The sequence below is a fragment of the Squalius cephalus genome (assembly GCF_949319135.1).
Source record: "Squalius cephalus genome assembly, chromosome: 8".
Lineage (NCBI taxonomy): Eukaryota > Metazoa > Chordata > Actinopteri > Cypriniformes > Leuciscidae > Squalius > Squalius cephalus.
The window spans coordinates 13,217,453-13,236,339 of NC_137129.1; the positions used below are offsets into that span (position 1 = coordinate 13,217,453).

Consider the following 18,887-nt stretch of genomic DNA (forward strand, 5'->3'; position numbering starts at 1 on the left):
AATGTCATCAATACAAAAATGACAATTACTGTATACTTTCGGTGGCTCTAGTGACTTTCTCCAGTTCTGAACACTGATGTTCTGATGCATTGTGTGTGCGCTGATTCTGAGGTTTTGTTTGGAAAACATGTAATGTACCAGCCCGCAGCTCTACAGATGTCTTTCAGTGAGGCGCCATGTGCCAGCGCCCAAGAAGAAGCGACACTCCTAGTGGAGTGGACTCTCAACCCGGGTGGGCCAGGCACACCTTGGGCTTCGTAAGCCAAGGTGATGGCATGCACTATCCAGTGGGCCATCCTCTGCTTGGAGACAGCCTTTCCCTTCTGCTGGCCTCCGTAACAGACGAAGAGCTGATCTGAGGTCCTGAGGCTTTGCGTTCTGTCCACGTATAGACGCAGAGCGCGAACGGGACAGAGAAAAGCCAGGGCTGGGTTTGCCTCCTCCAAAAGGCAGCGCTTGCAGGTTCACCACCTGGTCCCGGAAGGGAGTGGTAGGAACCTTGGGCACGTATACGGGCCGGAGTCTCAGGATAATGTGAGAGTTAGCCGGGCCAAATTCTAGGCACGATTTGTCGACCGAAAATGCATGCAGGTCCCCTACCCTCTTGATGGAGGCCAAACCAGGGGCCAGTTTCACAAAGATAGACTTTGACTATGGCTTAGATATAGTAGATAGTCAGACTTCAGATAGACATCTAAAACAGACCGTTGCACAAAGCACTTAAGACTCTGACTATCTTAAGTAGGGCTACACTGCAATGCATTCTGGGTAAAATAAGACACTTTTCAAAACAAAAAACATGGCAGATCGAGTAAGCGCATTCAGCCGCTCAGTGCAGTTTACCCCAGCGGAAATAATGTGTTTGTTGGAGGAGTATAACAGTTACAAGGACATTTTACTTGGGAAATTTAGCGGAGAATGTAGTAACAAGAAGAAATGTTTAATTTGGAAAAAGATTGCTACGACAGTTAACAGCGTTAATTGCGTTAAAGACATACAGAAAATATACAAAAACATGGTACAAGATACCCTGTATACAGATGGTGGTCAACCAGAATGAGACTTTTACCGCCGCCGTTCCCGCGGCGGCAAAATTGGGATGTGTATTTGCTGCCTTTTACCGCTGAGTGGCGCTGTAATCACAGACTTTGAAAAGTGTCAGTTTATTCTCTTTATGACGTAATCTGCCGCGGCAGTAATTTGAGCTGAGGTCACAGATAAATTCAAGATAAATATTGTGGTTAAACGAATTCAAATTCATTAAATTTAAACAAAGTAGACACACGTTAACATTGTGTGCCCAGTTTTTCTATAATTTAGAAAGGCTATGTCAATAGGTTACTTGTCATTTTCTTCGTGTTATTTTAATGTGTTTGTAGATTTATTAACTGAAACATAACAGTGAAATAAATTAAAATAATTTACCGTGAAATTAAAACATTTTCAGGACTTGCAGCTCCTAACCGATGTAGTCGGTTTAAGCATTCTTTGTTATATTCAGAACTAAATATAGCCTTACAATAGTAGTAATAGAAAATAGTAGACGTTGGCGATTCAGACGGTAGCTCTGTGGTCAAAGCATTAACAAGAGCCTCTCGGAGCTTCAAACGATCTGAGATCGAATCTCAGTGTAGCCGACAGTGTTGTTGATGCTTAAATATGTATCTGTTTATTAAAGTCAATCATCTTGTTTAATTATCAATTGTACATTACAACATAAATTTGCTACATTCCCGCTGCAAAGACGACACATCTGATGAAGGAAGACTGTCAGTCGATCGCACCAGAAAATGAAGATGATGAAGCTCGTCTTTAATCTGCTAAATTATTTTTTTGTGTGTGTGTGAATCATTCACGAGATTGAGATGACTGACAGTATACCCGGCCATATCAACGGAAGACATTTTTCAAAACAGATCGAACAAATCAGAAAAATACTTTCAATACAGTATTGCTTTCAATTAAAAAATAAACAATGAAAATGTAAAAGAAAAATAAAATTAATTAAGTTTGAAAACCCATCGCACATTTTAAGATATGAATAAAGTGTCGGGACAGTTTATTTATTTAAACAGGGTTGCATCGATAGAGTTTATTCCCTTTGTGATGCAAAATAAGAAACACAGAATCTTAGGCCTATTCTTGCAACATTTTAAATTTCTATTGTCAAAGAAATTGCAGCTAAATTAAAAAATAAAAACGGTACAAAACGGAAAAAGTTCAAAGCAACATAAATTAAGAACAGGCGTTTTTCTTTGCCTCTCTCGCGCTGGATATTTTTTTAGTAAGTTTGGTCTCCCTCACTGCGCGCGGCGGGTCTTTCTCGAAATTAAGCATTTCAGCGTAAAAAAACACCATACAGCTGATAATACTGTATATGTCGCTGTGTGTCATCCACACAAATCACGAAAGAAAAAACTGTAACAAATAGCTTTTGTTCCTTCAAAGATACAACATGCCTTGCTGAATTCACCTTACAATAAAACGAGGTGGGTCGCCAATAAAAGAGCTCTGTATCTGCTAAATTTAAATTGTTTGTGGAAAACCTATACAATCAATAAAACTACAATATATAATTTAATAAGATATAGGGCCTACTGTACATAGGCTATGGACTTTTGGAGATTTTGAGATTAATCCTTAAAAGAATTTTGCCTTTGCCTGCTCATCAGGCTGGCTCCGACACTCTCCATATGAAAGACGGAACATTAACACCTCTGTCCTGCACCCCCACGATAAAGCAAAGTATTGCCTTCTCCAAACCCCCCACAGGCTAGCTGAGTTTGCAAAACAAAACAAAGAGTTTGCCACTCGTCGTGCCAAACAAATTATAAACTTCAATATTTAATTCAAAACAATCTCAAAACGCTTTGTGACATTTTGAAAAGCCGTGGATGCATTACTGCCACTGTACCACCCGTGACACAGAAGCTTTGCTGAGACCCACTGTGTCACCAACAGCATTCAGAAAAGTTCCTGTTGCATAAAATGTCAACGCAGTGCAAACCGGCGGCGCCATTCGGCGTCTGTCCGTGGTGCCCAGCAACGGCTCAGGACCTTGTTCAAAATCCTGCCGCGCCACAGAGCGCCATTTACATTTTTGTCTCATATTTGTCTCATATTTGTCTCAAATCGTCGATAATGTATATACTGACTTCAACCTGTCCTGCAATATACATTTAGTTTTACATTCATTTACAGAAATCAGCTGTGTGGATGAAAACAGCTGATGTTATCGGATTTTCAGGTGATATTCTCAATTCATTCAGTTAACGGACGCTCTGAGGTAAAGTGTTCAGACTGCAGACTTTAGTTTGCAACGATTGTATTTAATTGTACAGTAACATAGTAGCCTACAGACATTATCTTAATTCGATAATGTCCTTAAACATAACAGTATTGCTGGCCATAAACTGAGAAAATGCGCGTCCGGTGTGCGATACCTCGAGCTGTCCTAGACGCGGCGCTGCGTTTCTCGTCCGGTGTGCGACCCCCTTTAGACCTAAGTTAGCCTGGGGGTAAGGTGTCTAATTTTTTTGGTCTAAATTAAAGGGGTCATGAACTGGATTGTTTTATTATTTTATAATGTTGCCTGGGGTGCCCTTATAATGTTAGTATGATTTTTACATAAAAAATTGTCATAATTTATAAATAAAAGCCATTTTTCCAAGCCTGATTTCTGCCTCAGATTTGAACGCTCCGTTTTAAGGGGCGTGTCTGCTGTGAGACTGCAGTGTAAACGCCCACTGCTGTGATTGGCTGACATGCTTGCAATGAAATAGCTAGTATTACATGAACTCTCTCGAAAACTTTTACTACGTTTTTACTATTACAGCTATCGAGATTAACAAATCGTGAAAAGTATCGTTTAAAGCATTATATTTAAATCTATTCCATCACATGAAAGGTTGCAGCATGATGAGCACTGAGCAGATGACAGACAGTCTGTTGATCGCGTGAATAAAGATCTTATCATTGCAACGCAATTTTTGCACTCTCACAAATGCTTACACCAAATCACAATGCAAACACGATGTGAATACACAGTAAGAGCTTCGTTGTGTAGTGTAACAGTGTCATTATTTCATCACGAGTTTGGTAAGTGTCCAGATAAGCTCTCGCGGCTCGCGCTGTGCTGTTTGATTGACAGCTTGGGCGAAAGGGATCGTTCTTTGATCGCTTTCTGTAGGCTATATAATTTAATAACAGTTTAAAAAAAGATTATTTTCATAATACTACGAGAAATTATGTGAAGTTGATCGTTTAGTCACTGATGCATAAACAGTATTGAACGATTTTAAGAGAAATATCTGAACTTGAATAATTACACCGAAATCACTGATCGCAGATCAGGCATTAGAATACACATGGTTACTTACATGTTGCTGGCAGATCCGTGTCGGGAAATTGTGATTGACTGATTTAATAAAGTTTAACCATGCTGGAATCCGAAGGAAGCTTATGACTGTCTTCTTCCACAAACAGGCACTGCACAATATTTAGTAAACAGCATGTTTATTGCTTGGAAGTAGCTCGATCCGGTAGCAATTATCATGTCGTCCTATGTTATTTAGCATGTTTGGGCGAATCGGTGGGCGGGGCTAAACTGGCCGTGTTGAAGTAGGCGTTGATCTTCTTTTGTGGAGGCGGTGTTTTATCCTCTTTGACGTCATAGTTCCCCACTTTGAAAAACGAGTCGTTTGCTGAGCCTGATGTCTATAAAAGCTTTTATTGGACTAACAAGGTAGTTTTCAGTTCTGAAACTTACAGGATATTATTATAGTATGATGATCTCTTATATGTCAAAAGCTCAAGGAAACTTTGATTTCTCAGTTCATCACCCCTTTAAGTCAGTCTTCATTTTTGTGAAACAGTCTAACTTGCATTAGACTAGTCTATGAGCAAATTTTAGACTTGTCTAACACTATAGACCGGTCTAAAATATCTTTGTAAAACCGGCCCCAGGAGTACTGTTTTACAGGACAGAATTTTTAACTCCTCTGACTGCAAAGGCTCAGGCTCAAGGCTGAAGTGCTGAAAGGACCATAGACAAATCCCAAGAGGGTACAGAGAAAATGCGTTTCTGCGTAAGCATCTTGAAAGGCAGCCTGTGAAGGGACCGGTTCAGGACATGCAGGTCCAAGATTGGTCGTAACCCATCGCCTTTCTTGGGTACAATGAAGTACGGGCTGTAGAAGCCGGTCTTCATATCGGCTGGAGGGACCGGCTCGATCGCGTCCTTCGCCAGTAGGACTGTGATCTCTGCCCTGAGCACAGGGGCATTGTCCGCCAGAACACAGGTGAACTGAATGCCCCTGAAAGCTGGGGGACGCCGGGCGAACTGAATCGCATAGCCGAGTCTGATAGTATGGATGAGCCAGCGAGAATGGAGGGATGCAGGGACCCGACTCGGACGGCATAGCGGCCTGGAGTGGGGTCTGAGTGTGTGGTGCAACACGTACCTGCTTCCGTCGAAGGGCAGAGTAAGTGTGCGAAGGCGTCAGTGCGTCTGGGACACAGCCACTGCTGCTCGCTGGCGATTAAAGAGGGGCCTGAGGGTGACAAGGCATAGCGTCGTCGACTGCCAAGCGCGCCATCTTGGGACCCAGAGGCTTCAGAAACTGCTCTTTTTTTGTGGGAACAAAAACAAAAGGAAACAAAAAAATTCTCCACCCAGCCCTCCACCGGGGGAAGGAGCGTTCACCTGGTTCACCATCTCTTGAAGAGCAGTCTGATCCACCTCTTGGTCACCCGTCTCAGGGTCGTTTGCACCTTCGCTTGCCTCCTGGTTTGGCAGCTGCCTGGACGACTTCCTGCGGCTTGTTCCACGCTGAGGCTTGGGTGGTGGCTGCTACTGAGGCTTCATGGGAGTTCAGGACGCCGCAGGAGGTCGACCCTTCTGGGGTCGCTCCGTCTGCTTCTGGGCGGCCGAGAACTGCTGGGCAAAAAACGCATTGCCGAATAACCCAACCTGGGAAAGAGGGGCATCTAGAAACCGATATTTATCGGTGTCCCTCATATCCTTCCCACATTTTAAGATTGACTTCTGCACTTACACTTGTTCTTCCACGCACTCGGACAACTTCTATGGGGTCACGAGCTTTTAGTTATGTGGCTCCCCATTTGTGGAACTCACTTTCTGTAGAAGTTCACAACAGTTTTAGTCTTTCGGTCTTTAAATCTAATCTTAAAACGTACCTGTTTAGGCAGGCTTTTATGTGATTTAATGTTTGTTGCTGTACTGGTTTTATTGTTTAATGTCATTGCTTTTATGGATTTTGCAAGGTGTTCTTGAGTGCCATGAAAGGCACCTTTAAATAAAATGTATTATTATTATTATTATTATTATTATATCCGCCAGGTTGAGCCAAAGGTGGCGTTCCTGGACCACCAAGGTGGACATCGCCTGACCGACGGAATGTGCGGTTTCTTTCGTCGCCCCGGAGGGCGAGGTCAGTTGCCGCACGGAGCTCCCGGAGGCCACCCTCGTGCATGTCTATGAGCACCTGGACCTGGTGGACCTGCAGGAGCGCCATGGCATGGAGGGCAGAAGCAGCCTGTCCACAGGCTCTGTAAGCCTTCGCTGTAAGACTGGACGAAAACTTACATGCCTTGGACGGGAGGCGTGGATTGCCCCGCCAGGAGGAAGCGGACGCTGGACACAGTTGCATCGCAACGGCACGCTCCACCGGCGGGACATCCACATACCCCTTAGCCCCTTAGCCGCTCCGCCATCGAGGGTGGTGAGGAGGGAGGAGCCACTAGGACGGCTTCTGGCACTATATGGTGTCGTCCACGTCCTAGTGAGGTCCTCATGCACCTACGGGAAGAATGGCACCGGGGCGGCACGCTGAGAACCAGTACGGCCCGCCCCGAGAAACCAATCATCCAACCGAGAAGGTTCAGGATGTGGTGGAGGGTTCCACACAAGCCCGACCTTCTCGGCGGCCCGGGAAAGCATTCTGGATCAGACTTGGACAACGCTACACTCCTCGAAGGGGGTAACGAAGCCGAATCCTCATCTTCAGAGGACTGAAGCTCCCCCTCCGATGCTGCAACCGACATCTGGTCATCAGGAGGAGTTCCAAAAGACACGACTGGTCGTCCATGTGAAGGACCAGCATACTCTTTTGGAGGCTCTGTCGGCAGCAGCGTTAGTGAGGTGTGAGGGGCCCACGGAGATTGCCTCGGCGGGGAAGCCCTCACGGTAACCCTCAGATACCCATGGCTAAGCACAGAAGTAGGCCAATTCTGAGGTCCAGAATAAGCACTAGATTGGGGCATAGGCGAGAGGACTGCACCTACCTTGAGGTAAGCGAGTCTCGATCTCAACACTGCGATAGTCATATTCCCGCAATGGGAACATGAACTATTCACAAAAGCTGCCTCAGCGTGCTGAATGCCCAAACACGAGCGACAACTATTGTGGCCGTCTGCTGGCGTCAGGAAACGACCGCATCCAGAAACGCACAAGTGGAATCAGCTTTGGTCACGCTTGTGTTGCTCTTTTATGAAGAAAAAACAAAAAAATGCTACCTTAATACCTCCCCACAGTGCTGAGGCACCCAGGGAATGGCGGTTATGTACAGCAGTGCTGTAAACACTTCTCAGGGAACGCCCACCAAAAACCGACACAGAAATTTCAATGCTGTGAAAACAGCAGTTGTTGAGCTTGAGCTCGTGGCCACTCGCTGTTCACGCCGTCACACCAACACTGGATACAAGGAAGGAGAGAGGATTCTTCAACGCAGTAGCTTAAGTCTGTATTCAGAAGACCAACAGAAACTCAGCTCCAAAGTGAAAGACAATGTGTGCGTGCGCCCGCTTCCTGTTTATACCCGCGCGGGGCAGGGCGTGTGATGCGATTCACGCACATCAACTTTCATTGGCTCATTCTGTAGACACTCAAAGATGATAGGGCTCCCTGAAGTGATCACAATTACGTTGTCACGTCGGCGTTACGTCGAACGTGAGTGAATGATAGGGAAACATAGATCTTAAATTAATATAAACCACCTATAAGCAACAAGTTTTCATTCAGTTAATGTCTGGTATTGATCGTGTGAACGTGTAAAGGTATGCTCATTTGTTTATCCTATACACGCTGTTACAAAGCTTTTAGCTTTATGGATTACTTGAGTTTGTTTTATCAAAGAACCTTTTGTTTATTGTAACCTGTTTGAACTTTTTTCATCATCCTCATCGGGACCTGATCGTGACACAAGTCAATATAATAGTTCAATTAGATTTTGAAGGATCTTAAAAGGCGTACATTTGAATAACTGACTCTTCGCTGTTCTGTTTACACCTCAGTGCTGCCGTGTCCGCGGGTGTGGACGTCTCTGGAGAACGGCCGTGTGACGGTGCACCCTCCAGGTCCAGCTGTGGAGGACACGATACTTCACTACAGCTGTCTGGAGGGTTTCATCCTGGTGGGCAGAAACAGCACACATTGCACTAAGCTGGGCAAGTGGGACTCACCCAAACCCGTCTGCCACTGTGAGTATTTATGTACTTTCAATTACAGAATCAATTTTATAATCATACCTTATAATTCTGTTATTCTCTTTTTCTTTTCTTTTTTTGCTTCTAATGCAGATGACAGACATTATACAGGTAAGAATGATTTTGTATTCTTTCTATTGTACAGTATGATAAGACCAATATTGTAATTATTAAAGGCACACTATGTAGAAATTGTGTTTTTGTCAAACAGCGACCCCTAGAGTCGCTGTGGAATACTTGCACTGTCGTAAATATCCTGATATCCCTCAGGACTATGTTATAAATACACCTCACAACACCTGAGTTCAGCTGGCAAACTAGTTCGTGAGGCAAGCTAGGCAATAAAACATAACGCAGAAAACACGTAAGAGAAACGAGTGTTTGTTAGCAAGTCTGTTAACAGCTCTGATAATAGAAAGCTAGCTAGACATATGTGGAAATTATTGGACTGGTCTAATTATCAACAATGGATGAATGAACAGCATCGTAAAAAAATGACATACTACAAGCAAGCGCAACAACATACAACATAGAACGCAAACAAGTTTACAAATAAGAGATTTATTTACTGGTCACTTCATGCGTTTTCTCAGATCGGATAGCTACCTGATTTATCAAAACGATTCCATTTACACCTGGTCACATAAATGTGTTTTTGCGAAACGGATTTAAATCCGATCTTCAATTCTCGCGCTATATGCAGATTTAATGGAGTGCACATCACCGAAAGCAACAGATATGAGCTGCATTTTATTGATCATCAGCTAAAATTTCAAAATCAAAGACCGCAATAAGAGAGAGCAGTAACAGCCCTGGTAAGATCATTTCATTTCTTTACTTTTAATGATGATGATTGTGTGTTAAGCGTCTGCGACTTACTTTCACTGTGATTTGCGATAGTTTGCACGTTGGCTTGATGAATAGATGCTCAGTTGCTCATCTGCGGTGATGCGTATTCCAGTAGCGTCGTCATATCTGGCTATAACATTTAGCCTATAACACGCTCTCACACATTTTTTTTTTTTAGCATTTTTGGGAGGAGTACAATTTACATATGTGGTTTCAACAACCAGATGCATTTACACTTGTCCAGTTTCATCTGGAATGCGTCTCAGATCTCCTCCTGAAGTGGTTTGAGCAATCGGATTCAAATCCGTCTTGAATGCGTTTCGGAGGACATTTACACCTGGTCTTTTCACGGATAGCTATCCGATCTGAGAAAACGCATGAAGTGGCCAGGTGTAAACAGCCCCCATGACAAAAACATATTATGCACGAAAGCCGAAAACAAACGCTGGTTGGCCTCTCACGTCCAAATTTGAGGAAGTGGTGGGGGAAGTGACGTATGCTGTAAAGCAGTCAAATTTTGTAGTTCTTTTTGTGCTCGGGTTACTACCCGAACCCCGAAGTTACATAGTGCCAGTAAAAGCGATACAGACCCCGTCAGGCTATGGCAGATGTGTCATTCAACCTATTGTAAGTCGATGTACCATCACAAGGGTCTTGGAAATATATTATGAAGGTTGAAAAGCTACATAGTGTGCCTTTAAGGAGGACACTGGTTTATTCATAAATAGTTTTTGCACTGCTCTGATCTTTCACGTAAATTAAATTTGCTACTTGGTTGGATACATATCTAGTGTTATCTCTGTATATGCAATCTTTAACATATTTCTTAAATCATGTCAAACTGATTTTTGGCGAATCAAGCAACTTGTTCATCAAATCTTAAAAGTGTATTTAAAAAAAAAAAAAAAAATGAAAATTATCCCATGATTTACTCACCCTCAATCCATCCTGTGTATATGACATCCTGTGTATCTTCTTTCAGACAAACACAATCAGAGTTATATTTAGAATATTCTTGATGTTACATTTAGAGTTGATATATTAAAACATACTAAATTGCATTTCATCATTGCAAAACTGTATTATAAATAATTTGTATAACAAATATATTTAAAAACATGATGTACAAGTTTAAACAGAAATTACATTAAATTATATTTTAGTTGACTATAAATGCTTGTCAGTACATTCTGCAGTACACTTTAACCATATTTCAAAGAAAATAGAAATTATGAAATTATATATAAAGATATACTCAAGTCCTAATTAAGTGGGTCAAAAAATGCAGCTGATTGCATTTAATATAAATTTAAACTATAATACATTTTCATTTAATTGCAATTAACATGCAAATAAGCGTAAAAAAACATTACATTAAGTTCACACTTAAGTACGTTATTCTAAAGTATATAATTTCCATAAGTACTCGTTTTAACAGTATGTGAACATGTACTTTTTTAAATAAGGGAACGTAAACATCTTTTTTTATTTATTTTATTCTTTATTTTGAATTATAATAATATTTGTATAATACATTTCTTTTTTGGGGGGGGGACTGAAACTTTCTCTGGTTTTGAATCTTAAATTAGCATTGTGTGTTTTACAATAGAAAACAATAAATGTTTTTTTTTTTTTTTCAAGAAATATACTGGCAGTGGCATTGTTGAGTCTGAACCATAGGTCTGAACTGAAGTACCTTGAAGTTCCCCAATCAAATAAAAGAATAAATTGAAATTCTACTTTCCTGTCAAAAGAGGGCAGTATTTCATTCAGTAGTTAGTGAGTCCCTTACTAACCTGTAGGGGGCAGCATTAGACAAGTTAATGTTGGTAATGCAATACCAGAATCATGTCAGAAGATGTCAGTATTGAGTGCAGAGCTCGCCGTACATCCTTTTAAGGCTGCCATTCAGTCCTTACCAATGAGATCCCCTCTATGACATGATGCATATGGTATATGTAAAAAAATTATTTAATAACCACAAAGGAAGCGGGACTGTACCATCCAGTCGTGCATAATCCAACATACCACAACCTTAGTTTATATTGCGTACGAATTTCCCAATGGACTGCATGACCTTGACTTCCACAGGACCAGATTGAGGTGAATGAATTGTAGATATTCGTCCTCAATGTTTTGGCATGTGCGCGTGTGCATGACACTGTGTGCAGATCAGCCCATGGTGTTTGCTAAATTGATTAATGGAGGTGTCACTGTCCCAATATGGCAGTGATGTCTGCACACTGAGAGAGAGGGTGATGGAGGGCCGGCCAACAGGAAATGAGAGAGGAGAGAAGGATGAAAATGAAGGAAGGGAAATGAGATGGAGAGAGGGAGGGGGATGGGGGGGGGGGCACAAAAGTAGGGGGCTGTGGGAAAAGAGAGATAGACAGAGTAGGATGGTAGAGAAAAAGCAATTTGGGAGGAGGGATGGGAAGAGTAGATGATTTATGCGCTACATCTACTTAGTAAATGGTGTTTTCTCACAGTTTTACCTGGCTGGAAAAACACTCCTAGGTTATAACATGCATTCTGACGCCACCTGCTTTTGCTAACATCCATGATAATCAGCACACCAGTGGCTATATACAGATCTATGTACCTTCAACTGTTACAGATCACATTTGCACGGTCTAATCTATTGTGTCATTACAGTTGTGTACTTAAAGGGATAGTTCACCCTAAAATGAACATTTAAGTCATAGATTACTCACCCCAGTGTTTTTCTAATGCCATATGCCCTTCTTTCTTTTATGGACCACAAAAGGAGAATTTTGTGCTCATCCATATAATGGCAGTGAATAGCGACCAGCATCATGCTTTTTAAAAAAGACACAAAAGTATCACAGAATGATCCCATTTGACACCTGTCATATATTCATACGTGTTCTGGGGGTTTACAAATCTTGACCTTGGCCGTTGGTCTTCGGTGCACACGCAACGTGCACGTTCATGTGACTCTGTTAGTGCCGCAGTTCACTCCGTCTCACACACACAAAAAAAGATATCAATAAAGAAGATATAAAAAAGATATCAAGATTAACAAAAGCGCAACACGAAATACAACGCCTACAAGTCCCAAAAATGTATCTGCGTACTTGACAGTCAGAATGACAGTTGACAGATATGAACGCAATAATTTTTCTTTTACAATGAACACAATGGATGTATTCAACTCAGAATATTTCATATTGTATACCCCCAGAACACTTGGAATATACGACACGTGACTCATGAGTTCATTTGATACTTTTGCATCTTTTTTAAAAAGCACGATGCTGTTTGCTATTCACTGCCATTATATGGAGTGTGAGCGGGACATTTAAAAGAAAGAAAAATTCTCCTTTTGTGGTCCATAAAAGAAAGAAGGGCATTTGGCATTAGAACAACACCAGGGTGAGTAAATTATGACTTAATTTTCATTTTAGGGTGAACTATCTCATTTAAGGCTGCTTTGGACACAGACTGAAATCATTCAGGGGCAAATAATGAGCCAATCCATCCAAGAGGTCAAATGACACAAAATGTTAATGATGCTGACCGCAATTACTGAGTAGATATATAAATTCTGTAGATATGACACCATAGCAAGCAACTACAACACCCTAGCAACACCTAAATGTATAAATAAATGCCTAGCAATCATTCAGCCCTATATAACTTCCCATCTTTTTCTAGTTTGAAATCACATGGACATAGATGTAAATGTAATATGGGGTCGTTCAAACCACTAACCCCATTAACTAACTAAGTAGGAGTAATAATAATACTTACCTTAACAAGCATGGCTAATCAGCTGCTTATAGATCTAAACAATGACAACGTACTGCATTAGACTAGGGAGTATTGAAATCTCTGGCATTGAATACACCGTCTAGTCAATTAAAAAGGAATACAGAATATCCACAGAAGGCTCTGTCTGTGGATATCATTAGGCTTTAGTGGCTGAGACAGGATGATGTGGTGTATTTTTTGATGAAATAGGTGGCTAAGAATGAGTGTAATGAAGGCTTTGTGTTTGTTATGGCTTTTAGTCATTAGACAAGCACACTGCTGCCCCCCGGAGAGAGGACTTTAAGAGATGCTGCCGTTCAACATTGGTGTGTTGAGAATAAAGCTCTGTGATTGGTCCACTCTCAACATGCAGCATGCCGCATTAGAGGATTTTAATTAATAGAGGATGCTCATAGCACCAGTGTGATCTCGCTCTCTCTCTCTTCTTCACCTATCGATGGAGCTCACAGCATGTAAAAGGTCATCATTTGAAAGAGTTTCAGTGTACGTGTGAATGAAAGCGCCATGCTTGTTCGAGTCCGTTTTAATTTATCCTGTGTATGTTTCTATGCACCTTTGAATGTCTGTTTTGTCATCTCTCTGTGTGTGATAATTTCATGGGTAGCCAAGAAAAGGTCTCCCCCTGGATCGATTTCCCCTTTGGCATTTACATGACATTCCGCAGTGCCCACTCAAACCTGGAACCAGTTTCTGCATCCGCAGACCTAATCTCATTCTCAACAGAGAAGTCAGTCGAGTGGGAGAGTCAGACCGCAGAGAATAAACAAGGGTTAGCTGGAGCTCTCCTCATTTTCTGAGTCTCGTTTTATTTAAAAGTGTTGATAAATTATTCAGGAACAATCGCAGAATGTTACAACCTGGAATTGCAGAAATGGTTTACACCTCCAGCACAGCGTGTCAAAAAACTGTCCTATTTGCAGTTTTTTATCTAGTCCATGTTAGGATGCTAACCCTCCTGCACCTGCAACAGCAGATATCACTAAAATAAAACAACCACAGCTACTGACTTGTCACATATGTTAAGACACCTGCCACATTAACTTCCAGAAAATGACACATCTGTAACACCTAGCGGGTGACGTTCAACAAGGTGCAGCATTCGTCACAGCTGCTTCCCTCAGGACAGCACACAGGCTTAGTAAACCACACTGAATTTTTAACTCTTGGATTATCGTGTTCCATGTTGCACATTGTTCAAGCACTGGGCTATTAATTAAAGCTGAAAGGGATAGTTCACCCAAAAATTAATATTAGCCCATGATTTACTCACCCTCAAGTCATCCAAGGTTTACATGACATTCTTCTTTCAGATGAATACAATTGGAGTTATACTAAAAAATGTCCTGGCTCTTCCAAGCTTTATAATGGCAGTGAATGGTTGTTTCTGTTTTGAAGTCCATAAACGTGCATCTATCCATTGTAAAAGTGCTCCACACAGCTCTGGGGGGTTAATAAAGGCATTCTGAAGCGTAGCGATGCGTTTGTGTAAGAAAAATATTCATATTTAAAACTTTATAAAGCTGCGCTTTAGACTTAAGTGGACTCCGTATGTTCATTTGGCCGGAAGCTAGTTATTTTACTTTATACATTTTTAATATGGATATTTTTCTGCATCGCTTCGCTTCAGAATGCCTTTATTAACCCCCCAGAGCCGTGTGGAGCACTTTTACGATGGATAGATGCACGTTTATGGACTTCAAACAACCATTCACTGCCATTATAAAGCTCGGAAGAGCCAGGACATTTTTTTTATATAACTCCGATTGTATTCGTCTGAAAGAAGAATGTCACATACTCCTAGGATGACTTGGGGGTGAGTAAATCATGGGCTAATTTTCATTTTAGGCTGAACTATCCCTTGAAGTGTGTAATTTTTTATTAAATGATAAAATGCTTCCTTTTCTTTTAGAGATTAATATACAGAGTGGTTTCTAGGGCGTGGCTTGGCGGTTGCTGGGGGTTCTAGGTGGTCTCAGATCTCTCTGATGACACGTTCACTGGCGCGAGGGTGGGACAATAACCTCTTCCCTCCAACAACCTGTCACTCACATAAGATCGCAGCAAACGACAACGATCCAGTCAATTCCCAACAGACAAAAGACCCATCAAGACCCGGCCTACATTTTTTTTTCTCCTCATTCCAGAAACAGTTTCGCTCAGATTTATGTCACAATAGGGAAGAAAACCATTCTCAACTTCCGTTTCATGCTGACTTTAATCCCTGTTAAATCCCTAGTTAATGTTTTCAGGACTGTTCGATACCGAAACTGAACACAGCCAGTTGTCTGTTGCTAAACTATACCACACATTAACATTCTAGCAGTTTTTTCGTACTGTACACCTTGGCATTGCAGTTCAGGGTCAATGCCACAAAAGTGCTTCATAACCCAGGGTTAAAGTGATGCTAACAACAAAATTAGTTTGAAACATTGTTTAACCCAGGGTTAAAAGTGTCCCTAAACTTTGGGTAAAAAATTTCCCAGGATTAACAGTAGCATGGAAAGCCTGAAATCAGATCCACTCACCTCCACATGCCCGCATGAATGTCTCACAGTGATCCCAGATTGTGATCCCAGGGCTGTAAGTGGTAAAGCCGCTTTTATCAGCTCTGTGATTTATCAGCGTATCCATTGACCTCCATCATACCAGCTGATCATCAGCACTTCCTAGGTTAAGTGGCTCACCTGTGGGCAGCGTTTGAGAGAAACGATCCACATAGCATCCTAATCCAGCGGACCAGCTCAGCTGCCGTTTCTCCCCCCTCCTTCCTCTTTCCTTCTCTACGTGTCCCACTCACACTCTTGATTACCATGCAAAGTTCTTGTGTACGCTTAATAATGTGACCATTGATTTGAATTCTAATATATTCTCTTCGCTCTGAAGGCTATATTTAAAAAAATAATGAGTTGTACCTTGCTGATCGCATGGCCGCAAGAGAAATGATTGCATTAAACCGTGGCGTAAGCAGGTTTACTATGCCATTTATGTGCATTTCCTTTTCCAATTATCCCTGCCGCATGTGTGTAATAGAACCAATGAGAGGACTTTCTTTACAAGCTGATTCATAATGCTCAGCATGCTCCGTGCATCCACCACAACTGTATGTGAGGCGAAGATGCTGATGCAATCACATCTGACTTGTTACATGGTTTATCAATGTCTTCCCTCCCTCGAATTCTGGCTTTCCCGTTGGAGACTCTGAAAATACCTTGGCATCAATCCCTGCTTATTCCTTTTCTGCCTATTCATCGAGCCCCGTGAAAGTGCAAAAGCACAAGGGTTCTCGAACAATGAAACGAGCGCTCCAATGACAAGCGCATCATAAGAGATGGACCATAAACATGAGGGATGGCAGAGCCAGGAATAGCAGAAAGGGTCCAACTCAACCCATAGAGCCATGGAGATTAGAGTGTGTTTTACTGAAGCATGGCAGATCACATTAACGCTACTGCATCCAGCCAAATGAGTAGCAGGGGGAGAGGAGATAAATGGGCAGGTTGGTTGAAAGTATACGGGATAAATGATGGCTGCAGAGGTGAAACTTTGGAGAGATGGTGAAGGCCACAATTACAAAAACACTTATGAGATCAACATTTTTGGCATCCAATCGGGCCATTTCATATGTGGTTTTAAATCTGATATACATTACTGTTAAAAAATTAGGTAGGGTAAGCCTTTTTTGTTTTTTGAAAGAAGTCTCTTAAGGCCTGTTCACACCAAGGAAGATAACTATAATGATAAAACTAAAGATATTTTTCTATAAATCATTCTAAATATTAAAGAATAGTAGTTATTAGTAGTATAGTAGTAGTATTAATAGAATAGAGTTCACACCACAACTATAACGATAACGGTAACGAGAAACAATATTGTTGAAATCACTTTCAGAACAGTTTTTTTTTTCCGCATTTAAAGCGAGCATTTAAAGCGACAGACGACAAAACTGCAGTGTGTGCTTAGAATAAACAGAACAATATTGTCCGCTGGTGTAGAGTAGACTCAATATAGTTATCGTTATAGTTATCTTTATAGTTAGCATTCTTGGTGTGAACAGGCCTTTATGCTCACTAAGGCTGCATTTATTTGATCAAAATTGCTGTGAAACAGTAATATTGTGAAATATTACAATTTAAAATAACAGTTTTCTATTTGAATATATTTAAAAAGCAAGGCCTGGTTTCACAGACAGGGCTTGGGATAAATATTCGGAATGTTCCGATCCAATCTGACTTCTGACCCGTTATGCTGCCTGAATCAAAATCATACACTGTTCGGTCTTTTACCAGAGGAGAACTGGCCCCCCGACTGAGCCTGGGTTCTCCTGAGGTTTTTTTTTTTCTCCATTCTGTCACCTGATGGAGTTTTGGTTCCTTGCCACTGTCGCCTTTGGCTTTTGGCTTGCTTAGTTGGGGACAATTAATATTCAGCAATATTATTGATCTGTCTGCATTGACATCATTGCATGAGAACTGAACTGAGCTGGATGATGACATCACTGTTTTCTCCAGAGTGGCTTTATATATATAAAAATGAACTAAATTAATAATTTTTTTACAACAAAAAATGAACCATCACTGAACTTACTTCAGATAGACCATGATGCTATTTTCTTCTAGATCTGATGTACAGCAGAACCAAACTTTGTTGCATTATTTTCCTGTTATCACTGTAAAGCTGCTTTGAAACAATCTGTATTGTAAAAAGTGCTATATAAATAAAGGTGACTTGACTTGACTTAGATTAAGCCAGGATTAGGCCTTAGTTCAATTAGGACATTTAAGTAGCTTTTATAAACGTGCCTTAGAAAAAACATTACTGGTGTGCATCTTGAGACAAAACAATGGCATTGACATATTGTATTTTAAGATATGTCAATGCAAGTAGCTTTTGGTTAAGACAGCTGAAACATACATTGTAATCTAGGACTAGCCTAAGCCTTACATTTTACTGAACTTTTTAGTGTATATCTGATATCTATCTGGTCATACTGACCTATTTGTAAATTTGTTTGATTCTTCTTTAAATTCTGGCCTTTTGTCCTTAGCCTTTTTCAGTAAGGTCATTTCAGCACTTACAGGGATTAGTGATTTTATTGCAGTTAAAATGGCCCCCCTTTTTCTTTTCTTTTTTTCTTTATTGACAAACAGGGTTTTGTGGTAGCTTAATTCCAGTCCAAAATCACATCTGTGAATTTAAAAGCAGGAATGAATCCAAGTCATTTTGAAACATTTCAGTTGTGCTGCTCTATAATGTGTATTTTTAATAATGCATATTTTTTGGTACAATATGGGGGCTTATATTACAGAGTTATAAAAATGACTAAAGTGAGTAGGAGATCTTAAGTAGAAGCAATGTAAGCAACAGGTGTGCAGTAAAATGAATATACATTGCTATTGTGACATGGCAGGCTTAAGTTACTGAATGTATGGGAATTATTGTATATGGAATGAGTAAATGCGTTTAGCCGAGCAATAAGAGAGAGAATGACTGATATTTATTTAGTTGTATATTTTAGAAATATTGTAGTCCCTCTCATCTGCATGTCAAATTACAGATTAACCTTCCTCGTAGCCATTCATTCTGTTTAATGTTTTATGCACTTAAGCCGAACTGTCCTGAAGAGGAACAAAACCTCATTGAACCACACAGAGCTGACCAATATCTATTTATATAACAGAGTATAGATCAGTTTGTATAACAGTATAGATCGGTTTTATACATTTTGTTGGCTATTATTT

The 18,887-nt window shown here is 41.0% G+C and overlaps 1 protein-coding gene across 2 annotated transcripts in view; it reads left to right on the forward strand.

The window, feature by feature from the left end:
• The window catches only part of gabbr1b (gamma-aminobutyric acid (GABA) B receptor, 1b), a 130,032-nt gene that overhangs the window by 38,353 nt on the left and 72,792 nt on the right, over nt 1-18,887 (forward strand). For both annotated transcript variants that reach the window (XM_079878040.1, XM_079878041.1), the window contains exons 5-6: nt 8,314-8,499; nt 8,599-8,616. In XM_079878040.1, the coding sequence (XP_079734166.1) occupies nt 8,314-8,499; nt 8,599-8,616 (204 nt within the window). The remainder of the gene's footprint in view (nt 1-8,313; nt 8,500-8,598; nt 8,617-18,887) is intronic.